Below are 25667 nucleotides of genomic sequence, written 5' to 3'. Positions count from 1 at the left end.
TCACACAGCTGTGGAAAGAGAGGCTGCATTGGGACCTGGCACTTTCCGGAGCTCAGTCCTGACTCGTATGGGAAAAGCAGAGCTGCAGCAGGGGAGAGAGAGGCTGCTTGGAGAGGTGAGGCCTTACCTAGCTGGACCAGGAGCCCAAAGGTCTCTGGCGCATGCCCAGGCACTGGATCCTCTGGGCTGCGTACAGCCCACCAGAGTTGCAGTCATGAACACCTGAAAAAGTTAAACTAAGGCATTAGATTGACCTTCGGGTGGTGGGTGGGATCAGAGCAGTTGTTCCACTGCTGATAAAGACGCAGAGATCCAACCCAGAGTCACCAAGGCGTCTTGAGGTTCAAGCTCTGTGCTGGGCTCGAGGAGACAGATGCAGCCTTTGCATAATGCTACTGCAGCTGAGAGAAGGGGTGACACTGGAGACGAAAATGGCTTTCCCACGAGGACTGTGGGGGCAGAGGGCAAGTGGGAAAACAGTCCTGATGGTAATTCCACCGAGAACAGCAGCAGCAGTGTCTCCTTGGCCCATGCACCTGCCCTGGGCTGAGCACTCCCAAGCTGTGCTAGAGGGATTAAAGGTAGCCAGGTCTGGAATTAGTCATTTGGGTTTGAATCCTGTTTCTGGAACCAGTGCTCATCTCTTATATGACCTTGGGGAACCAACTAGCTTTCTGAGCCTGGACTTCCCTAGAAATACAACCATTATTCCCATTCCCACCTCCTCAGGTTGCTGTGAGAATTAGCAAAGATGCTCACAACACAAACCCTGGAGTCCCGACACTGGCACCTGCTCCAGGTGTGTCTTTGTAACCCTCTCAGGGCCTAGGTGAGCACCATTACCACATCTGTACTAGCCACCAAGGAGCAACAGACTCAGAGCAGACTCTGAGGCCGAGAAGTACCACCTGCCCCTCAGGTGGGTCGGCAGGTTCTGAGAAGCCCCATTTCCTCCTCACACACACCCAGGGGTGGAGAGCCTTTGGGAGACTGGCTAAACAAGACTGCTTGGCCCAGGGACATCACTGCCAGCAGAGGCTGGAGGTGCCCAGGACTAGAGAGGCCACAGGTGCAGCCACCACACAACGAATGGGTACCTCAGCTCTTAACCTCCCCCAAATGCTATGGAGCAGCCCACACCTTACGCCCGCTACACAGGAGGAATCTGAGGCCCACAGAGGGCTTAGTTTGCCCATGTTTCCTGGGGATCTCCACACCCTGCACCGGGGCTTGGACGGAGATCCTCATCAGTGCCTTATTTCCCTCTCTGCTGGGCTTCGGGACTCAAAACACACCTTGTTCATCCTGAGTCTCTCTGGTGCCCCCAAGTCCTGCTCCAACCCACCAGCCACCATAGATACACCAGGAAAATGGGCACACACTACAAAGTGAGGGTTTATTGTATTATTAAATGTCTGGACCTCAGAAAGCAAAGACGTCAATAATGTAGATTAAAATTAAAAGTGTGTATGTGTCCATTACATTATGCATAGCATAAAAAAACTGAAAACAATGAGAACATATACTTCCAGTATTAAAAATGATTCCACAAAGTAAAAAAGCCACAAAATGAATGAAATCCCAACATACATCTTTGTTGTTTCACATCCTTTTATAAAAAGAGAATGAAAATTCACAGAATAGGCAGAAGATACGAACAGACATTTTAGCAAAAATATAGATAGTAAACGCACATCTGAAAAAAAGGCTCATCATGACTCCTTAGCAAAATTCAGTTAAAACACTAAACAGCACTACACACTTATAAAGAGTTAAAATTAAAAACTGACCAAACTAAACCATTCACTAAGATGTGAAGGAAATGCAACTCTCATACACTGCTGGCAAGAATACAAAAAGGTGTAATAATTTAGATCACAGTTTGCTAATTTCTTTAAGTTGAACATTTATTTACCCTAAGACTGAGACTTTCCACTCTGAGTTACTGACTAAAGGTAAGTGAAACACGTATCAATATAATTACACACAAATGTTTGTATCAACTTTATTTTCCATAGGCAAAAATTAGAAATACCCAAATGTCTATAAACTAATGGGTAAACTAATAGTGCTATCTTCAAAGATCAGAATATTTCTCAGCCAAAAAACAAAAACAAAGAAACGAGTTACTTATATATCACTGATGCATCTACAATTCTTTTTTTTTTTTTAAAGATTTTATTTATTTATTTGACAGAGAGAGAGATCACAAATAGGCAGAGAGACAGACAGAGAGAGAGATGAGGAGAAGCAGGCTCCCCGCTGAGCAGAGAGCCCCATGCGGGACTCGATCCCAGGCCCCTGGGATCATGACCTGAGCCGAAGGCAGAGGCTTAACCCACTGAGCCACCCAGGCGCCCCGCATCTACAATTCTTTATGCAACATAAAAGTAGGAAAAAAAACTTTGACTCCTACTATATAAAATTATAGAAAATTAAGTTTTCTATTATAATGGAAAGCAAATCAATGATGACTCGGAGGGCTGGGAAGGCAGGTAGAGAGATTATGAAGATACGAGGTAAATATGCAATGACACATGATCACTATCATGACTGTGATGTTCCAGGTTCATAAGTATGTCAAAACTTACATTTCCAGTATATACAGTTTATTACATGTAAATTATACCTTAATAAAGCTTTTCAAAAATGATTCAAAATAAAAAATCTGTGCCCAACTCTTTTTGGAAAACAGGTTTTGCAACCCTACATTCACTGCACATTCTTGCTCCGTGGAGGCCAGTTTTGCTCAGTGAGAGCAAATGTAGTGACCAATGAAGGGCTTTCCACCAGCGTCTAAAGGACTGTTGGCTGGGTCACAAAAGCCACATCCCCGGACTACAGATCTCCATTTTCTCAATCTGTTTTCTGCCTATCAGCAATGATCTTAAGGTGAACATCGCTGAGAGGTTACAGGAATCCAAAAAACCTTTCCATTACTTCCAATGACCATGACATAAGCTACACAAGGTAACTACACCTGGAGGTCCACGGACTGGCATGCACTCCAGCTCTGCAGTCCCTGGCACAGATGTGTTTGCGGGCACGCTTTTAGAGGAGGCACACTCCATCTGGTTGGCTGTGGCCTCCTCCCCTCCCTATGAAGCCAATGTTATTGCAGCAGTTCAGTTTCCCCTCAACCTTACAGCCATACAACCAATGACCATCACCTACAGAAACCTGGATGTCAGGGCACATGGCTCTTTGCAGGACCTGGGGAAGAGGTTCCCCGCAACAGTGCTGACATCCCCCGTGATATCCTCTGTGAACAAAGGAAAAAATTCATGCTGCTCCCAGAAGCACGTGAGGTTCTCACACCTGATCCTCCTCGGCGTGACCTCTGAGACTCCCCAAACTCACAGCATCGTGTCTCAAATGAGGACCAGAAAACCCTGCAGTGTTTCCTAGGAGGCCATGGGCAGTACAAATTTGGCAAAAACTGGTAAGCTATTTCTGCCACTGTTACTGTCCCCTTGAGGTACAGAAAGTTCAAGACCCACCCCAATGAAAGATGTCCACCCCTTCATGCTTGCAGACTTCAAAATGTTTATAAACCACTATACATGGTAAGTAGAACAGCCAAGATCAAAGATGACTTAAATAGCAAAGACTTGTTATTGCACAAGCCAAAGCAAGAGGGGCTAGCAGTTCTTGAGTTAAGTGACTTGGAAGCTGGAAAAATTAATCACAAAGATCTCAAGAGACCATATCCCTGCAAAGGGTGGTCCTTTTCTGTCAGCTACACTCGTACAGTGTTCTCCAGGACTACGTGGGTCGGGTCCATGCCAGTTAGTCAGAAAAAAGTCAAGGTCCCCCTAAGGACTCAGGTTATTCCTAATTTCCTCCAACAAATGAGAACAGAGGTCAGCTTCCCTGAGCACAGTGGGGTGATGACTGATGCACGTTGTGGAGACTTGCCAGGTGGTAGAAGTACACAGCTTTGGCCACAGACTGGCAGCGACATAATTCTGGAAAGAGCCCTGGGCAGTTTAGAAAATGCAATATAGGCACACGTGCTTCCACATAACTGAAACTTAAGGGAAATCTCTCTGCTATTGGCACTTGGATGTAGAAGACTGAATTCAGACAAATGGTGCCTCACAAAGGGTTTCCTCTGGTATCATTACACTGAACAAGGAAACTACATTTCCTACCCATCTAAGCCCTTTCGCCGGTGTGAACTCTCCGATGCTGAGAAAGATTAGATTTTCGGCTAAAAGATTTCCCACATTCACTGCAGTCGTAAGGCCTCTCTCCTGTGTGAACTCTCTGATGATAATGTAGGGTGGAACGAGAGGTAAAAGATTTCCCACACTCACTGCACTCAAAAGGCCTTTCTCCTGTGTGAACTCTCCGGTGAATAATGAGGTGAATTCTTTGGGTGAAGGACTTCCCACATTCGCTGCACTTGTGTGGCCTTTCACCTGTGTGAACTCTGCGATGTCGAATCAGTATGGAGCTATTGGTAAAAGATTTCCCACATTCACTACACTCATAAGGCCTTTCTCCAGTGTGAACTCTCTGATGATAACCAAGGGCAGAGACAGAAGTAAAAGATTTCCCACACTCACTGCACTCATAAGGCCTTTCTCCAGTGTGAACTCTCCGGTGTTTAGAGAGGTATGAATTCTGACTAAAGGATCTCCCACAATCACTACATTCATAAGGCTTTTCTCCAGTGTGAACTCTCTGGTGTTGACTCAGCTGGGAACTATCCCTAAAAGATTTCCCACATTCATTGCAGTCAAAAGGCCTTTCTCCTGTGTGAACTCTCTGATGACAACGGAGGGCAGAGGTAGAGGTAAAAGACTTCTCACATTCTCTGCACTCATAAGGCCTTTCTCCAATGTGCACTTTCTGATGATAACGGAGGGCAGAGCCAGATGTAAAGGATTTTCCACACTCACTGCACTCATAAGGCCTTTCTCCTGTGTGCACTCTCTGGTGTATATTGAGGTGATTTCTTTGGGTAAAGGATTTCCCACATTCACTGCACTCATAAGGCCTTTCTCCTGTGTGAACTCTACGGTGTCGAATTAGTATCGGTCCATTGGTAAAAGATTTCCCACATTCGCTACACTCATAAGGTTTTTCTCCAGTGTGAACTCTCTGATGATAACAGAGGGCAGAGCCGGAGGTAAAAGATTTTCCACATTCACTGCATTCATAAGGCCTTTCTCCCGTGTGAACTCTCTGGTGCTGAGAGAGGTAAGATTTGTGGCTAAAAGATTTCCCACATTCACTGCATTCATAAGGCCTTTCTCCTGTGTGAACTCTTCGGTGTATAATGAGATGATTTATTTGGGTAAAAGATTTCCCACAATCATTACACTCATATGGTCTTTCTCCTGTGTGAATTCTCTGATGATAACGGAGGCCAGAGCTAGAGGTAAAAGACTTTCCACATTCACTGCATTTATAAGGTTTTTCTCCAGTGTGAATTCTCTGATGGTAACGGAGCGCAGAGCTAGAAGTAAAAGATTTTCCACATTCACTACATTCATAAGGCCTTTCTCCTGTGTGTACTCTCCAGTGTTCAATGAGATCAGATTTTCGTCTAAAAGATTTCCCACATTCAGTGCACTCATAACTCATTTCTCCAGTATGAACCGTACGTTGTTGAGTAAGGATGGAGCTCTGGCTAAAAGTCTGAGCGCATACACGGCACACGTAACAATTTTCATCAGTTTGACTTCTCTGAGGATGAACGAGGACAAATTTTTGGCTAAAGGATTTCCCACACTTGCTACATTTGCACTGCCTTGGGCCAGCATGAATTCTTCGATGCTGACTGAGGGTTGAGCTTCCCCTAAAGGATTTTCCACAGTCACGACACACATGAAGCCTGTCAGAAGTATGGACTCTCTGATGAATTGTAAGTGAGGATTTGTACCTGAATGTTTTTCCACATTCAGGGCACATGAGACACTGTCTTCCAGTGTGGACACCCTGGTCCTGAACAAGTGTGTGTTTGGGACCAACAGCTTTCTTACATTCTTCCCAGGTGCGATGACTTTTCATGCTCTGAGAAGCTACCCCATGCTCAGTGATTTTATTCTCCCCAGTATGAGTGGTCTGTTGTTGTTGATGCTCTGAGGTGGCTAGGAAGTCCTTCTCAACCTCCTTATACATTAAGGGCTTTCCCGAATCATGGAAATTGCTGCTTTTCACAAGTGAAGCCCTGTCCACACTGCTTCTGATGGGTTTTTCTCCCATGGCTTGCTTCTCATGCTGTTGAAGGTTTGCACTAGGATAAATTTGTTTCACACATGCCCCATACTTGAAGAGTTTCTGGTTGTTCTGTTTTCCCTGGTGCCCAATCAAGTGGAAAATCTCTCTCAAGACTGAAGAACACATCTCACAGGGGTGGGTCTTCTGGGAAGACCGAGGTTCCTTCGGAGCCCTGGCCTGTGACACACCTACAGAAATGCTCTGTTCAAAGGGTGCCTCCGCAGCCTCTGCTCGACAGGAGCAACCTGAACACAAAGAAACACTTGTGACGTACACTTTATTGGAAGAGAGCAATCCAATTACAAATATACACATGAAAAGCAAAAATGAGCAGATAACTATTCTAATGTCAAAGTCTTTAAAGTAAAAAATTACCCGACAAAAAATGATAAAGAAGTCAATGCATCAAAAAGATATAATATGTACCCAATATCCAAGCACCTAAATATATTAAGCAAATAACAGAAATAGACAGCAATGCAGTAACAGTAGAGGACTTCAATAACCTGTTATCAACAATGGACAGATTATCCAGACAGAAAATCAATAAGGAAGTGTTGGAGTTGAACTGCACTTACACCAAATGCACTTAACAGATATATACAGAAGATGCCCTTCAATTGCAACAGAATACATTCTTCTCAAGAACGCCTGGAACATTCTCGAGAACTCTCATATGTTAGGTCATGAAACTTTTTTTTTTTTTTAAAAGATTCTATCCATTTATTTGAGAGAGTGAGAGCATGAGAGGGGTAAGGGTCAGAGGGAGAAGTAAACTCCCTGCTCAGCCAGGAGCCCAACCTGGGGCTCCAGGGTCATGACCCAAGCCAAAGGCAGATGTTTAACTGACTGAGCCATCCAGGCACACACTTTTTTTTTTTTTTTAAAGATTTTATTTATTTATTTGGGGCACCTGGGTGGCTCAGTTAGGTAAGTATCTGCTTTCAGCTCAGGTCATGATCCCAGGGTCCTGAAATCGAGTCCCACACATCAGGCTCCCTGCTAAGTGGGGAGTCTGCTTCTCCCGCTATCCTTCCCCACTGTTCATGATCTTTCTGCCTCTCTCAGATAAATTAAGATTGTATTTTTTTATTTGAGAGAAAGCAAGCACAGCCAGGGGGAGAGGCAGAGGGAGAAGCAGGTTCCCAGACAAGCAGGGAGCCCAATGAGAGTCTGGATCCCAAAACCCTGGGATCATGACCTGAGCTGAAGGCAGATGCTTAACCAACTGAGCCACCCAGGCACCCCAAGAAACAATTCTTAACATTTAAGAAGACTAAAATCATATCAAGTATCTTTTCCAACTACATGGCACGAAGCTAGCAATCATTAACAGAAGTAAAGCTGGAAAATATCACAAATACGTGGAATTTAAACAACATTCTTCCAAACAATGGATCAAAGAAGAAATAAAAAAATCTATGTACACAAATGAAAATAGAAACCCAACACATTAAACCTTACAGATGCAAGAAAATCAGTTATAAGGGGGAAGTTTTACCAATAAATATCTACATTAAGAAAAAAGAAAAATTTGGGGGTGCCTGGGTGGCTCAGTAGGTTAAAGCCTCTGCCTTTGGCTCAGGCCATGATCCCTGGGTCCTGGGATGGAGCCCTGCATATTGGGCTCTCTGCTCAGTAGGAAGCCTGCTTCCCCCTCTCTCTCTCTGCCCTTCTCTCTGCCTACTTGTGATCTCTGTCTGTCAAATAATTTAAAATTTAAAAAAAATTTTTTTAATTAAAAAAAAGGAAAATTTTTATTTTTATTTATTTTAAAGATTTTATTTATTTATTTCACAGACAGAGATAGGCAGAGAGGCAGGCAGAGAGAGAAAGGGAAGCAGGCTCCCCGCCAAGCAGAAAGCCTGATGTGGGGCTCGATCCCAGGACCCCAGGATCATGACCTAAGCCAAAGGAAGAGGCTTTAACCCACTGAGCCACCCAGGTGCCCCAAGAAAAAATAAAAATTTTAAATAAGCAACTTAATACGTCAACCTATGAGAAAAAGAACAAAGTAAGGTCAAAGCAGAAAGAAGCAAGTAACAAAGACCAGAGCAGAAATAAATGAAATAGACATTAAAAAAAACAACAGAAAAGACCCATGCAACTAAGAGTTGGGTTTTTGAGAAGATAAAACACTTGATCTTAGCCAAAAGGCCGAGAAGCGATTTTGAGAAGATAAAACAAACTGACAAATGTTTAATTAGACTAAGAAAAAAGAAAGACTCAAATAAAATCAGAAATGAAAGAGGAAACATCACAACCGATAGCGCAGGAATACAACCTATCAAAAGGCTACAATGAACAATTATATGCCAACAAATTGATAACCCAGAAGACATGGATAAATTCACAGAAACCTACAAACTACCAAACCAAAAAAAGAAAGGAAGGAAGGAAGGAAGGTACAACCTGACAATACTGAATAATGAAGAAATAGAAAATGTGAACAGACTCATAACTGGCAAGGAGAAAATGTTCCACAAAGAAAAGCCCAGGACCCGATAGAATCAGAGGGAATTCCACAACATAGTTAGAGAATTAACACCATCTTTTTTTCCCAAAGGTCTATTTTATGTATTTATTTAAATAATTTATCCATTTATTTAAGAGAGGGAGACACAGCGAGAGAGGGAATACCAGCAAGGGGAGTGGGAGAGGGAGAAGCGGAGTTTCTCCTGAGCAGGGAGCCCAACATGCGGCTGGATCCCAGAACCCTGGGATTACAACCTGAGCAGAAGGCAGATGTCTAATGACTGAGCCACCCAGATGCCCCAAAGATCTATTTATTTTAGAGAGATAGAGACAGAGCACGAGCAGGGGGAGGGGCAGAAGAAGGGAAAGAGAGAATCTCAAGCAGAATTTTCACTGAGCATGAAGCCCGCCAACAAGCTCCATCTCACAACCCTGAGATCATGACCTGAGCTGAAATCAATAGTCAGATGCTCAACAAACCGAGAGAGCTGCCCAGGTATCCCCATCCTTCTTGAAGTCTTCCAAACAACTGAAGGGGGAACACTTCCAAACTCATTTGCAAGGCCAGCATTACCCTGATGTCAAAGGCATTTAAGCACAATGCAAGAGAAGAAAATTACAGACCAATATCCTTGATGAACAGAAACGCAAGATTCCTAAAAGAAAAAATTCTTGCAAACCAAATCCAAAAGCACATTATAAGCATCATACAATACAAACAATCAGGATTTATCCCTGAGATGCAAGGATAGTTCAACATGTGTAAACCAATACACATGATACACCACCATAACTGAATAACAGTTCAAAGGGTAAAAATCATATAGCCATATCAACAGATACAGAAAAAGCATCTGGCAAAATTCAATGTGCTTTCATGATAAAAAAAAAAATCACCAACAAATTATATATATAAGCAACGAACCTCAGTACATCTGACAGGCCCACAGCTAATACATTCAATGATCAAAAGCTCAAACCTTCCCTCTTCCCCTCCCCCAGCCTCTGTCCTTGTCTCTGTTCCTTGTCAGGAACAAGACAAGGTGCTCGCTCGCTCCACTTCTATTCAACATAACAGCAGCAGTAATCCTAGCCCTGAGTAATTAAGGAAAAAAATATAAATGAAAGGCATATTATTTTAAAAAATCATCATATTATTTAAAAAATAAATAAAAGGAATGGAAGAAGTAAAGTTATCTGTTTGCAGGTGACATAATCTTACATATAGAAAACTATAAAGAATCCACCAAAACATTGGGACACCTGCAAGGCTCAGTCGGTTAAGTGTCTGTCTTCAGCTGGAGTCATGATCCCTGGGTCCTGGGATCAAGTCCCACACTGGACTCCTTGCTCAGCAGGGAGCCTGCTTCTCCTTCTGCCTGCCATTCTCCCTGCTTATGGTCTCTTCCTGACAAAAAAAAAAAACAAAAAAAAAAAAAGAAAAAAACCACCTATCAAGCAATATTCCATCTTAAAAAAGAAAAAAAGAAAAGACTCCCCCAAAACACTATTAAATAAATGAATTCAGTAAAGTTGCAAGATTAAAAAAAATCAATATACAAAACTAAGCTGCATTTACATACACTACTAATAAAGTATCTGCAAAAAAAAATTGAGAAAACAATCCCACTTAAAATAGCATCAAGAAGAATAAAATTGGGCGCCTGGGTGGCTCAGTGGGTTAAGCCTTTGCCTTTGGCTCAGGTCACGATCTCAGGGTCCTGGGATTGAGTCCCACGTTGGGCTCTCTGCTCAGCAGGGACCCTACTTCCCCCACCCCTCCGCCTGCTTGTGATCTTTCTCTGTGTGTCAAATAAATAAATAAAATCTTTTAAAAAAAAAAAAAAGAATAAAATACTCAAAGAAATTTAACCTAGGAGGTGAAAGATCTATATCCTAAAAATAAGAAGAAACTGATGAAAGAAACTGAAGACAGACGGAAAGATATCCAACATTCTTAAATATCTTGTTCTCGCTTTTGATATTCGCAAAAAAATTCCATTGACATTTTACACAGAAATAGAAAAAACACTTCTTAAATTTGTATGGAACCAAAGAAAACCCCAAATAGCCAAAGCAATTTTGAAAAAGAAGAACAAAGCTGGAGACATCACACTCCTTGATTTCAAAATACTCCAAAGCTATAATCAAAACAGTAAGGTACGGGCGCCTGGGTGGCTCAGTGGGTTAAGCTGCTGCCTTCGGCTCAGGTCAAGATCTCAGGGTCCTGGGATCGAGTCCCGCATCGGGCTCTCTGCTCAGCAGGGAGCCTGCTTCGCCCTCTCTCTCTCTCTGCCTGCCTCTCCATCTACTTGTGATTTCTCTCTGTCAAACAAATAAATAAATAAAATCTTAAAAAACAACAACAACAAAAAAAAAAAACAGTAAGGTACTAGCATTAAAACAGACCAATGGAAGAGAACAGAGAGCCGAGAAGTAAACCCATGCACACATGGTCAACCAATCTTTGACTAGGACACCAAAAACAGACAATGAAGAAAGGACAGTCTCTTCAATAAATGGTGATGGGAAAACTGGATATCCACATGGAAAACGAAAAAAAGAGGACCTCTACCCTGGGTCTTAAAGTAAGAGGGAAGGTGTGGGGAAAACTTGGCCAAGCCCACCAGCTAGCATGAGAAGCCAGACTAGCTGCCGAGGAGTGTGGGCATTCTGGGCTTACACCCTCTCCCTGCCCCAAGTTTTCCGTACATACTTCGGGGGGCCAGCCCCACTGCAATGAGGCCAAGGCTGTAGATATTCTCCACATAGACACTGAGGCGCTGAAGAAACTCAACAAGAATAAAAAAATTAGTCAAGAAGCTGGCAAAGAGTCTTGGAACATGGGTTAAAAGAAAAGAAGCTGGCAAAGAAGTATGATGTATTTTTGCTTTCAGAATCGCTGCTCAGGGACGCCTGGGTGGCTCAGTTGGTTAAGCCGCTGCCTTCGGCTCAGGACAGGATCCCAAGGTCCTGGGATCGAGTCCCACATCGGGCTCCTTGCTCGTCAGGGCCTGCTTCTCTCACTGCCTCTGCCTGCCTCTCTGCCTGCTTGTGTGTACTCTCTCTCTCTATCTCTGGCAAAAAAAAAAAAAAAAAAAAAGAATCACTGCTCAAGCAGATCCCACAAGTCCTGGCTGAGGGCTGAGTAAGGCTGGCAAGTCCCCGTCTCTAAGTCACAGCAAGACCCCGGCGGCTAAAGCGGGTGGAGCGAAGCCCAAAAGCGAACAGCACATGAAGAAGGTCCCATGTCTGGTGGCGGCCACTGGCCACGGGAGGATGACGGAGGATGCGCTCGTGGACAACATCTAATGAACTGTAATTTCCTGGGGTCCAGGCTCAAGAAGAACTGACAAAACAGCTGAGCTTCCTACACTAAGAGCAGCATGGGGGAGCCCCAGAGCCTTCACTAAGACAGCCTAGTGAGTCCTAGCGCTACCAATGAAAAAAAGGAAGAAGGAGAAGAGGGAAAAAAAGGAAACTGGACCCTTATCTTACTCCACTCACAAAAATTCATTTGAATTGGAGTAAGAACTTAAACATAAGACCAAAAATTATAAAAGTTTTATTTTTTAAAGATTTCTTTACTTATTTGAGAGAACGCCGAGTGCGCACACATGCTCAAGTCAGTGGGGGGAGGGGCAGAAGGAAAGAAAATTCAGACTTCGTGCCAAACAGAGAGCCCAACACCGGGCTCAGTCCCACAACCCATAAGATCATCACATGAGCTGAAACCAAGTCAGACACCTAACCAACTGAGCCACCTAGGCACCCCTGAAATTATAAAACTTGTAGAAGATATTCAGGGAAAAAAGCTCCTTGATATTGGTGTTGCCAATGATTTTTTGGATATGACACCAAAAGCAAAGGCAACAAAAGCAAAAATAAACAAGTGGCACTGTATCAAATCAGAAACTTCTGTATGGCAAAGGAAACAACAAAATGAAAAGGCAACCTAAGGAACAGGAGAAAATATCTGCAAAAGATCTGACAAGAGGTTTTAACATCCAGAGTATATACAGAACTCATAAAAACAACAACAGGGGCACTCAGGTGGCTCAGTTGAGTGCCTTTGCCTCAGATCATGATCCCAGACTCCTGGGAATGACCCCCAGGTCAGGCTCCCTGCTGAGCAGGAGCCTTTCTCTCTGCCCCTCGCACGGGGTTGTATTTTCTCTCTCTGCCAAATAAATAAAATCTTTTTTTTTTTTTTTAAGATTTTATTTATTTATTTCACTGAGAGAGACATTTTGAGAGAGAGAACACAAACAGGCGGAGCAGGAGAGAGAAGCAGGCTTCCCGCTGAGCAGGGAGCCCGATGTGAGACTTGATCTCAGGACCCTGGGATCCTGACCTGAGCCAAAGGCATATGCCTAGTGACTGAGCCACCCAGGCGCCACCAAATAAATAAAATCTTAAAAAATCCTCAGTAACAACAACAACAACAACAAATAATCCAATTAAAAATAGGGAAAGGACCTCAATAAACACTTATCCAAAGACATGACAAATGGCCAATATATACACGAAAAGATGCTCAACATTACTAGTATCAGAAAATTGCAAATCTGAATCACAGTATCACCTCACACCACTTAGAATGGCTATTATCAAAAAGCAAGAGGTAACAAGTGTTGGTGAGGAAGGTGAAGAAAAAGAGACCTTTACATACAGCTGGTAAGATGCACTCATACAGACATTGGTACAGAATAGAAGATCTCTAAAAAATTAAAAATAGGGGTGTCTGGTGTTTGACTGGCTCAGTCCCAAGAGCTTGTGACTGGATTGTGAGTTTGAGCCCCACACAGAGCATAAAGATTACTTAAAAATAATTTTTAAAATCTTAAAAAACTGAAAAACAAAGTATGATATGGTTCAACAATCCTCTTCTCTGCACACATCCAAAGGCGATGAAATCCCTATCTCCCAGAGACACCTGCAGCCCTGTGTTCACTGCAGCATTATTCACAACAGCCGAGGTACGGAAACAACCTTTCTATGTAGCTTTCTATGGAAAGTATCTTTCTATGGATGAATGATAGATAAAGCCTGATATATATACACTATATATTCAGCCATAAAAAAAGGAAATCCAGGGACGCCTGGGTGGCTCAGTTGGTTAAGCAGCTGCCTTCAGCTCAGGTCATGATCCCAGCGTCCTGGGATCGAGTCCCACATCAGGCTCCTTGCTCCGCAGGGAGCCTGCTTCTCCCTCTGACTCTGCCTTCCACTGTGTCTGCCTATGCTCGCTCTCGCTCGCTCTCTCTCTGACAAATAAATAAATAAAATCTAAAAAAAAAAAAAAAAAAAGGAAATCCATATCCATAAATTGACATGGATAAACCTGGAGGACAAAACTCAACAATGCAATAAGTCAGAGCAAGACAAATACTATATTGTGTCACTTATATGTGGAATTTTATTTTATTTTATTATTATTTTTAAAGATTTTATTTATTTATTTGACAGAGATCACAAGTAGGTAGAGAGGCAGGCAGGGAGAGGGGAAAGCAGGCTCCCCACTGAGCAGAGAGCCCGATTCGGGGTTTGATCCCAGGACCCTGGGATCATGACCCGAGCTGAAGGCAGAGGCTTTAACCCACTGAGCTACCCATGCGCCCCTGAAATTTTAAATAAATAAATAAAAGAGGCAGGCCCACCACCACACTGGCCAGGGCCACTCGCCTCCCTCCCACCTGTTCGTAGCCAGCCAGTAGGCGCCTATAATGCCGCTCCCACTGCAGGTCCAGCCAGGGAGCAGGTGCCGGGCCTCCATGTGGTGAGCTCTGTGTGCTCCGGGCCCAGGAGCAGCGGGACACGGGCCAGGCCACCACCGCCAATCTCCCCACCCTTGGAGGCGGCTCCCCGGCCAGCTCCATTTTGTGAGGGGAGCTGGGCCCTGTCCCCGATGTCCCCCACCACCGGGTGGGGGTGTGGCAGGGTGTGGTAGGGTAAGGCAGGGCAGCTTTGTCCACCCCGGTGCCCTAGGGGGGTGGTCAGCATGTGTTGGGTGCAGCCCAGGGCCTGGGCGGGTAAATCAGGGAAAGGACACCAGAGTTGGTGGCCATGCACCAGTAGGACTGACAGTCGGCGGGGAAGTGGGGCCACGGCCAGCCTGCATACCTTTGTGGGGAGGAAACGAGGTGCCAGGGAGGAAGGAGTGGATTTGGTCTCCCTGCAGTCTGGCTTACATGCAAAAAATGCAGCCATCAGGGGGACCCAGGCAGCTCAGTCATTAAGCATCTGCCTAAGGCTTAGGTCGTGATCCCAGGGACCTGGGATCGAGCCCTGCATCAAGCTCCCAGTTCCGTGGGAAGCCTGCTTTTCCTCTGCTAGTTTCCCTGCTTGTATTTCCTCTCTTGCTGTGTCTCTGTCAAATAAACTAATAAAATCTTTAAAACAAAACAAAACAAAACAAAAAACACCCAAAACAATTGTCTATCATTTATTTTATTTTTTTTTAAGATTATTTATTTATTTATTTGACACAGAAAGAGGTCACAAGTAGGCAGAAAGGCAGGCAGAGAGAGAGGGGGAAGCAGGCTCCCTGCTGAGCAGAGAGCCCAATGTGGGTCTTGATCCCAGGACCCTGAGATCATGACCTGAGCTGAAGGTAGAGGCTTTAACCCACTGAGCCACCCAGGCACCCAACTGTCTATCATTAAAAAAAAAAAAAAGAAAGAATGCAGCCATCTGGTAGCTTGCAGTCCCTGGACATGCCCCAAAGGTTGAAAGCGGGCAAATATCAGGACCCATTTTTAGAAAGGTGTCCCTGAACACCACTGACAACATGGTTCTGACAGAATTTCATGACAATGGGTGCCCACAGTGCTACAACAGATACTTCTCTACTAGGCATTTCTGTAGATCACATGGGAAGAAGCCACTATGTGATTCAGCCTCATGAAGACACTGAGGACAGCATGAAGGATCATGAAAACACAAATGGTTCAAAAGACAGTTTCAGAGAACAAGATACCTATCTTCCAACTGCAAATGTAGCAAGAATAATGAAAAATGCCATACCTCAAAGAGAAAACTGTGTTCAAGAATAAGTAACGGTGCCTGGGTGGCTCAGTGGGTTAAAACTTCTACCTTTGGCTCAGGTCATGATCCCAGGGTCCTGGGATTGAGCCCTACATCGGGCTCTCTGCTCAGCAGGGAGCCTGCTTCCCCCCCCCCCTCTGCCTGCCTCTCTGCCTACTTGCGATCTGTCAAGTAAATAAATAAATAAATCTTTTTTTTTTTTTTTTTTTTTTTAAAAGAGGGGCATCTGGATGGCTTAGTCGGTTGGGCATCTGCCTTCGACTTGGGTCATGACCCCAGGGTCCTGGGATCGAGCCCCACATCGGGCTCCCTGCTCTGCAGAAGCCTGCTTCTCCCTCTCCCACTCCCCCTGCTTGTGTTCCCTCTCTCACTGTGTCTCTGTCAAATAAATAAATAAAATCTTAAAAACTAAAAAAAAAGTAAATAAAAAAATTTTAAAAATGACTAAGTGAGTTCATCAGCTTTATAACATCTGAAGCAAGTGAAAAATGTCATGAAGAGAAACAGAAGACAATCAAGGGAGAAGATATTCTCTTTGCCACACTGACCTCAGGCTGTGACAGTTATGTTGAGCCTCTAAAATTATACCTTCAGAAATTCTGAAAGGCTGGGGCATCTGGGTGGCTCAGTGGGTTAAGCCTCTGCCTTCGACTCAGGTCATGATCCGAGGGTCCTGGGATGGAGCCCCACATCGGGCTCTCTGCTCAGCAGGGAGCCTGCTTCCCTTCCTCTCTCCGCCTGCCTCTCTGCCTACTTGTGATCTGTCAAATAAATAAAAATCTTAAAAAAAAAAAACAAAGAAATTCAGAGAGGCTATGAAAGGAGAAAAAGGAATTGGTGGCAGAGTCATAGCTACAGATGGACTAAGTGAAGAACTTCCAGAGGAGGCACTTCCTAACCAGTTACCAGCTGGCCTAGTAACTGCAGATGGTCAACAACCACGTGCCATGGTTTACAGGATGTCGTATCAACAGATTTCTGGTGTTCAACAAATTCAGTCTTCATGATCTGAAGAAACAGTGGCATGGGGAGTGGAGAGAAGTGAAAGAGTCTGTACGATTCTGGAAAAAGACATGAGAAGGAAGTGACTGAGGAACAGATGTCCCTTTGAATACTAGATACCTGTAATGTCGCTTCCTGATGCTTGACTAACTGAGGTGTTCTTTTTTTTTTACAATTTTTTTTTTGAAGAATTTATTTATTTGACAGAGAGAAATCACAAGTAGGCAGAGAGGCAGGCAGAGAGAGGAGGGAAGCAGGCTCCCCACTGAGCAGAGAGCCCAATGTGGGGCTCGATCCCAGGACCCTGAGATCATGACCTGAGCCGAAGGCAGAGACTTTAACCCACTGAGCCACCCAGGCGCCCTGAGGTATTAATTCTGACTTGAAAATCTTTGTTATGAATGTTTGAAAGAAAAATTTGGATTTTAAAGGTATTAAAATGGGCACTGGGTGGCTCAGTTGTTAAGTGTCGGCCTTCGGCTCAGGTCATGATCCCAGGACCCTGAGGTCCTGGGATTGAGCCGCCCTGCTCAGCAGGAAGCCTGCTTCTCCCTCTCCCCCTGCTTGTATTCTCTCTCTGTCAAATAAATAAAATAAAATAAATAAAAGAAAGAAAGGAAGGAAGAAGGAAGAAAGAAAGAAAAAAAGAATTAAACTATTTTTGCTTTGTAGTTAAACAACAACAACAACAATACACTGTTCAACTCACAGAAACAAAGAATAGAATGCCAGGGGCTGGGGGCCACAGGAAACAGGGAGCTACTGTCAGCTACAAACTGATGCAGTTCTGTGAACCTAACGCACAGCATGGTGAGTACAGTTAATAATAATGCTGAGCTGCATACTTGAATTTGCTAAGAGAACAGATCTTAAGTATTCTTATACACCCCAAAAAGGTAAAATGCACAGCGACAGATTCGTTAATTAAGCTGTTTGGAGTAATCATGTCATAATGTATATGAATATCAAGTCCTAGCACTAACTACTTTAAATATAAATACACACAATATTACTTGTCAGTTACGTACGCCTCAATAAAGCTGTTTTAAAAAAAGGAAAGAAATCTGGGGCGCCTGGGTGGCTCAGTGGGTTAAGCCGCTGCCTTCGGCTCAGGTCATGATCTCAGGGTCCTGGGATCGAGTCCCGCATCAGGCTCTCTGCTCAGCGGGGAGCCTGCTTCCTCCTCTCTCTCTCTGCCTGCCTCTCTGCCTACTTGTGATTTCTCTCTGTCAAATAAATAAATAAAATCTTTAAAAAAAAAAAAAAAAAAAAAAAAGGAAAGAAATCTGAACACTGTAAGTAAAACAGTACAAGACAGTCTTAAAAATACAGTCCATGGTCCAGGTAGGTAAAGACCACGATAATACCTGTAATTCCCAGCATAAGGAAGCACAATGAACTGTCAGATAAAAAAAGGAAACAAAACCAGGGACACAAAAGTAACACAGACCTAGAGAGATGACCTGGCCAGGAAGAGGACAAACAAGACACCATCCACTAGCCTCACTGCAAGTCTACTGAACTTCAATTCCTCCTGCGAGGGGTCAGCGCAGACAGCACTGGGTCCGTGGGGAGAGCAGAGGGGACTGCGAAAACCCAGCCCCAGCAAGGACCGCGACTACCCAAGAAACTGCTGAAGCAAGCAGTACCTATGGTCTGCATGCTGGAAAGGACAAAGCACCCTCTGCAGGGGGTAATGCAAAACCCAGTTTACATCGCTGGGAAGGAGGAGGGCCTTACCCAGTGAGGACAGAAGTGTAAAGTTCTCCAGCATCACATCGCGGTACAGCCGTCTCTGAGCCTCATTAAGGAGACGCCATTCCTCCTGGGAGAAGTACACGGCAACATCCTCAAAGGTCAGGCCACCCTGTCAAGAATGGGATGGATAAAACCAAGAACATTCTCTGAGAATTCACACTCCATCTCCTCTACGTCTACCCCACATTTCTCCTCCTCTGGATCTCCCCACGCCAGAGGAGGTACCAGGCCTTAGAGTGACTAAGAGCTGTTCTCTCCTCACGATCCCGTTCATGCAGCCCTCAGCAACAACAGGCAGGGGGACAGATAAGTGTCATGTAAGCTCTGGGCTGGGCTGCAGGGCCCCATCACTTCTACCAAGCAATTCCCGTACATCTCACAGATTGTACACACAAGAGCTAACCACATGGGCTCATGCTTCACCCTGAGGTTCCCCGTACCAGGGCACTAGGGCGCTCAGCTCATGCTTATTCTCAATGTGCACATCATTCCGAAGACCAAACCTCTCTCACATCTTTGGATCTCTCAAATGCTTTCCCACAGCTCTGCTATCTCTGTGCCCCACACCACAGGGATGTCCCTGGACTCACCCACACACCGGGCACATGGCAACCAGAGTGTTTGAAAATTTCAAACATGATCTTGTATAGCCCCTGTCCTTTGATGGCTCCCACTGACAAAGAAAGTCCCAAGTGCTGCTTGGAAGGCCTGCCTGGAAGACCCGTGATCTTTGCTTCAGTATTAGTCACCCAGAACCACAAGTCAATTTCAGATACATGTGACCCTCTGATACTTCTGTGCTTCCCTTGCTGTCCCTTAGCAGCAATAACCCTCCTGTCTCCATTTAACCTTCATTAAAGGCACGTCAAATCCCCATTGGTCTCCAAGCCAGGCACAAATTTCTGCAGACCTTGTCCACCAGCAAGACTGAAACACCACAGATGCCATAAAAGCTCACCACAAGATTCTGGTCAATCTGTACAGTAGTGAGTAAACAGTGGGCCTGGCCTATCATCTTGATTTAATTACTACTCTGTCTCCGTAGCCATGTCATGTCCACTCATCCCAAGTAAGTCTTGGCTGCCTGCCAGATCATTCTCTCTTCTATACTGCTCCCACTATCAAATTTCTCCCTCAGCGTGCACCCTCTTCTTTCTAACTCACTAGTAGCATTATCACCATGACACCACAACCTGCATAACCCCTCCTATATGTGATCCAAAACTCCCCCTTGGTCCACACAATCAATACCCATCACTTTTGGATGTCTCCATCCTGGACCTCTCCCCAGATTCCAGACCTGTGTGTCCCGCAGACCATCTGATGCTTTTACTCAGTTCTCTTAAACTTCTCAGATTCTTAATAGGGCCAAAAACCTTAAGATATTCTCGGTGGAAATTAACCTACCACCAACTTCCCCATCCCAGATGATGGACCTTCCATAGCTTCAGCTGCTAAGACCAAAAACCCTGAGATCATCCCTGACACCTCCTTTCTCTCCCTCATCTACAACATCCAAAAGTCTACTTGGCCCTTCTTAAAAAATGGACAAAAGTCCAACCCTTTCTTCAACCTCTACAGCCAGCACTCCTGTCCATCGATTATAGCCAACTGCCTCCTCCCGGGCTCCCAGTCTCCTTCCTTAACTCCATAATCGGTTCTCCACTGGAGAACAGCAGCCACATGGAGCTTGTTAAACCTGGGCATCACCAACTCTTTCTTTCTATCCAAACTGCCCGCTACTTCACTAACAGATGCCCAAGTTCTCAGACAGCCCACATTACAGACTTGATTCTTGATCTGCTCTTTGTTCGTAACAGAAAGAATGAAGACCTGCTGTAGCCTGTTTCTAACTCCAGCACGCCTCCAAGCATTTACACAAACTGGAATCTGTTCCTGAGATAACCTTCCACACCTGTTTACACTGGCTGACTAAACAAAGAACACCTCCATGTAACCCTTGGCTTGCATGCAGGACCCTGAACTTGGGGTATCTCGAAGGTCCCAGACCCAACAGCTGGGAAAATATGTGAGTTTCAGGTTACCACGCTCCCATACACTATAGGGTGGTGTCAGGGCACGCAAGGAACTGGGAGACCCTCTCCCTCCTTCTGTAGGTGCCACAAGTGCCTTTTCAGCCTCCAAAAAACTATAGGAAGAGTAAGGTAAACTGAGTGAGCTGGGCATCCTCTGTAGTCAAGTGACCTGTTAACGGACCAACCTCTGTGCCTCAGTGCTCCTCCCACCAGCTCTGCGACCTCAGACAAGAACTCCACTCCCAGGGCTCCCTCGTCGTCATCACCCCCATTCCAGCCCGTGCTCCCTCGCGCAGCTTCTGGAAAGCCTCTAACACCCTAACACAGACTGCATCCCTCTTCTGCTCATGACCCTCCAGGGCCTTAGGAGCGAAGGTACCGCACCGCGGCACGCCAGTCCACGGGTCTCCGCCTCACGCTCTCCGTCCCCTCGTCCCCTGAGGGCAGAATCCTCCCGCCTCAGGACCCCTGCAACCCCCGACACGGCGGCCCCTCAGCCCGGAGCCCGCTCCCGCACGCAGCCAGCCGGCGCTCACACACGCGCCCCCGCCCACCGGCGCCTCCCTGTCCCGGACACCGGGGCCTGGGCCGCAGGGCCGCGAGCAGGCACCCCGCGCTCGGGCCTTCGGGGTCTGGGTGGGGGAGGGCCCGGGGGACGAGCGCTTACCTGCGCCTGGTCCCTGGGCGCGGCCGCCGCCATCGGACTCAGTGGGTGGAGGGGACCAGCTGTCCCCTGTGGCGTCGCTGAGCAGCGGACCCAAGTCTGTGCGGCGGGACAGCGCCTCCTCCCGCCCGTCCTCTGGTCGCGCCACCACGACCCAGCCCCGAGGTTCCCGAACCTGGGACCCGGTGAAAGAACCAACGAGAACCAGAAATGACCAGGATGAAGAGGGCCGGAAGCCCCGCCTCGAGGCAAAGCGCAGGGCAGATATCCCTCACCTTAGTCCCTCATTGGCTCATGACTGCGGCCTCCCATCGCAGGACGTTCTGGGAAATGTAGTAGCCGCAAAGGGCGCTCACAGCGTTCGACCAGAGGACGGTCCAGGTGGCAACCCCGGGATGCTAGTGGTGCTCCAGCGTCCGAGCGGGAGGCGCTTTGCTCGTGGGTAAACGCGGCGGACAGACGTTATTTTAACTCTCTAAAAAGCCCAGCCTGCGCCATGGGGATGAAAATATTTGAGATGTCCGGAAATCCTCTATCAAATGACATCTCATTCCATAGGTCGTTCAGACGTAAAAGAGTTCACGCACAGCTGGAAACATTATGTTGTTGTTCTTCAAATGTGCATGGCCTGAAGCATTACTCACTTTGGTACTATTGTGCTTGTCAGGAAGAAGAAAAAAGACTGCATACAGGGCCAGAACAGAAGAGCAAGAGAAGGTATGTTAGGCTGCCCTGAAGGGATGCCGGTGGACAACAGGTATCGTTTCCGGTTCCCGCAGAAAACTTCTCCATTACCTGTGTCATCAGTGATTTTGACAGATGGAAGCAAAAATCAACAGAAGTGGAAGTAAAATTGGAAGCTCCATACTAAATCCTCTAAATTTTATAAAAAGCTAATTTATGGGGCGCCTGGTGGCTCAGTGGGTTAAGCCTCTGCCTTCAGCTGGGGTCATGATCTCGGGGTCCTGGGTCAAGCCCCGCATCGCATTGTGTTGTCTGCTCAGCAGGAAGCCTGCTTCTCTCTCTCTCTCTCTCTCTCTCTCTGCCTGCCTCTCTGCGTACTTGTGATCCTGTCAAATAAATACATTAAATATTTTTTTAAAAGCTAATTTATAACTGTGTGGCTTTTTAAAAGATTTTATTTTTAGGGGTGCCTCAGTGGCACAGGTCCTCATCACACATTGTACTATAAATGCATCGATCTCCCTTCAGTTCTCTGAATTCCACATGTACCCTTCCAACTCAAGAGTATTCCCAGGTCTTTTTTTCTCCAAATGAAACCTCCCCTCCCCCTTCCAGCTATGCTTTGTTAGTTAGAATTTATCTTTTTAAAAAAGATTTTGGGATGCCTGGGTGGCTCAGTTGGTTAAGCAGCGGCCTTCAGCTCAGGTCATGATCTCAGTGTCCTGGGATCGAGTCCCACATCGGGCTCCTTGCTCGGCAGGGAGCCTGCTTCTCCCTCTGCCTCTGCCTGCCATTCTCTCTGCCGGTGCTCGGTTTCTCTCCCTCTCTCTGACAAATAAAAAAATAAAAAAAAAAGATTTTATTTATTTATTTGACATAAAGTTTCAAAAAACTTTATGTATCTGTAGTTCCCCACTAAGCAGGGAATCCAATGTGGGGCTCCACCCCAGAACCCCAGTTTTCTTTTTCTTTTTTAAACATTTTATTTATTTATTTGACACAGAGAGAGAGAGATCACAAGTAGGCAGAGAGGCAGGGGGAGAGAGAGAGAGAGGAGGAAGCAGGCTCCCTGCTGAGCAGAGAGCACGATGCAGGGCTCAATCCCAGGACCCTGAGATTGTGACCTGAGCCGTAGGCAGCAGCCTTAACCCACTGAGCCACCCAGGCGCCCATGTGTTGGGTTTTCAACTTATGTCTGGACAAAAGTACTTTGGAGCCACTTGGTAGACCATGACATAAGAATACATAGTGTTAATGAAGAACAACATGAATGCATGTACTGGGATAATACATCTTTCTAGAATCCTGAAAAACAACATCCAAGAATTGTTTTTGGTAGTAGTTTTTCCTTTTTATTGGTACAGTCTATTCGTAGCAATAAAGGAATTTAGCAGGAGTTACAGGACCCAGGAGAGGAAAGAGCAAAATCCAGGCACTTTGGGGACATCATTCTTAGCTCCACCTACCTCAAAATACCGGGGAAAGCTTACTGGTCCAGAAGCCATCTGAGCTGAGACAGGTCCTTCTGGCCCTCTGTGAAAATAAAGGACAAGTTTATGTCCAACATCACCTAGAAAATATTTCCTTCCAAAGTTGCCATGGTCTTAAGGAACTATTTAGAGGGAAGCCCGAAGGAGTTTGACAAAGAAAAATTGTTTAACTAAATCTCTTAGTAGATATCGTTTCAATTCAGTCTCTTTGAATCTCTCTCTTTTTTTTTTTTTTTTTTCTTTTGAAAGAGAGAGTGACAGAAGCAGGAGCAGAGGGGAGGAACAGAGGGGGAGGGAGAAGGAGGCTCTTCAACAGCAGGAAGCACAATGCAGAGCTTGATCCCAGGAGCCTGGGATCATGATGAGTCAAAAGCAGATGCCCAGCCAATCCACCCAGGTGCCCCTCTTTGAATCTCTTAAAATAACTTGATGCTGGCTGTACCTGGTTGACTCAGTTGGAAGAGCATGCGACTCTTGACTTTGGGGTCATGACTTCAAGCCCCATGTTGGGTGTAGAGATTATGTAAATAAAATGAAAGCACAAACTTTTCATATTGAATCCCCCCCTTTTTTTTTAAGATTTTATATGCTCATCTGAGAGAGAGACCATGAACAGGTGGGAGGGACAGAGGGAGAAAGAGAAGCAGGCTCCCCGCTGAGCAAGTAGCCCATCTCCTGGCTTGATCCCAGGATTCCAGGATCCTAACCTGAGCCCAAGGCAGATGCCCAACCAACCGAGCCACCCAGGTGTCCCTGTATTGGATACTTTGAAGCGATTACACTTCACTCTTCCATCCAGTACATCTCCTGCTTCTCCTGCTTCTACCACTTCTCATTCATACATTTACAATCTTTTTTTTTTAACAACTCAACTTTTTAAGAGTGTTTTCTCTTTTTCTGTTATCTCAATTCCTATGTAATTCTCTATGTAATGTGTGTCAAACATTATTCTTGTAAATGAGTAGTAGTAATATCTGACAAAGAACCTGCTTCAATTAAGCTGATGTTATAGTCAAGAAAGATAAACTTCAGGCGGGGCGCCTGGGTGGCTCAGTGGGTTAAGCCGCTGCCTTCGGCTCAGGTCATGATCCCAGGGGCCTGGGATCGAGTCCCGCGTGGGGCTCTCTGCTCAGCGGGGAGCCTGCTTCTCCTCATCTCTCTCTCTGTCTGTCTCTCTGCCTATTTGTGATCTCTCTCTCTATCAAATAAATAAATAAAATCTTTAAAAAAAAAAATGTCTCTCCCTCTCTTATGTCTCTATTAAGCCAGTATTATCAAGGGAAAGAATGAATATAAAATTTCTCTGTGTTGCTCTGGAGAACCCCGATTAGTCTTTGAAAACTTCCCATGATCAGTACAAAACTGTATGCCCATGTGCTTTCTTATTGGTCCTGGGCAGCAGGTCGCACTTTATTTCATCAGTAATTTTGTATCGATGACAAATTTCTGTGATTAGTACAAAGAAAGTGTTGCTGAAGCCAAGTTCAGCATTACTCAAGAGACAAGTTTTGATTGGAAAGGAATGTGTTTTACTCAGGAGACTGGCACCCTCGGCAGAAGGTAGACTTTTGTCCAAAAGCCAATTCTGAGGTTGTAGCCCAGCCCAGGGTTTTTTAAAAGAGGCTTAGAGTAGTTATTCAGCAAAGGGAGTCTGTGAGCTGCAACATTTGTCACAGGCAGACTTGATGGTGCCAGTTAGCTCAGTGCTTGGGAGTTGTGGCAGGGGTGGGGGGAGCTCTTGCTTCATGATGTGCAGGAGCATCCTGTTCTTTCTGCAAAGGAAGGCAAGTTCTACAGATACACTAAGGGAGTAAAATCATTTCTGTGACCTTTTGTTAAAAAAACCTGGCCAGGCTAATCAGAAAGCCGATGTAGCTTCATACAGCCCTGCTGGCCTCTGTGGCCTGGGAAAGTTCTGGTTCTTCACTCCTCAAGGCTAGTGGTCTGTAAATCTCGAAGTAAATTAGTTCTGTTACAGATGGAGGGCCTCACGTCAGCAAGTAAGGAGTATGTCAACTTGAAGAAACTTAACCCTTTAATACCAGCTGGAGTGCTGCTACAAATGTGTTTCTCACTTAGAATAATAAACACCCTCATTTGAGGGGGACCTTTGTGGCTCAGTCGGTTAAGTTTCTGACTCTTGATTTTGGATCAGGTTATTATCTCAGGGTCTTGAGATCAAGCCCCATGCTGGGCTCTATGCTCAGGAGGGAGTCTGTGTGATTCTCTTTCCCTCTCCCTCGGCCCACTCCCTCACCTCTTTCAAATATATAAATCTTT

The 25667-nt window shown here is 45.4% G+C and overlaps 1 protein-coding gene across 2 annotated transcripts in view; it reads right to left on the bottom strand.

Moving 5' to 3' along the window:
- Positions 1-25667, bottom strand: part of LOC131818137 (zinc finger protein 345-like) — a 44221-nt gene that overhangs the window by 6548 nt on the left and 12006 nt on the right. Inside the window, exons 3-6 of one of the 2 annotated variants that reach the window (XM_059152261.1) lie at positions 21489-23430; positions 21217-21388; positions 18496-18622; positions 128-222 (exon numbers count right to left, since the gene is read on the bottom strand). In XM_059152261.1, coding sequence (XP_059008244.1) covers positions 128-222; positions 18496-18622; positions 21217-21249 — 255 coding nt within the window. In that variant the 5' untranslated portion in view covers positions 21250-21388; positions 21489-23430. Of the gene's footprint in view, positions 1-127; positions 223-1377; positions 6477-18495; positions 18623-21216; positions 21389-21488; positions 23431-25667 lie in introns of those variants that run through there. The other variant, XM_059152260.1, reaches the window with a different exon arrangement.

Source organism: Mustela lutreola, chromosome 16, assembly GCF_030435805.1.
Source record: "Mustela lutreola isolate mMusLut2 chromosome 16, mMusLut2.pri, whole genome shotgun sequence".
Taxonomy (NCBI): domain Eukaryota; kingdom Metazoa; phylum Chordata; class Mammalia; order Carnivora; family Mustelidae; genus Mustela; species Mustela lutreola.
This window is presented reverse-complemented; position numbering and strand designations above follow the sequence as displayed.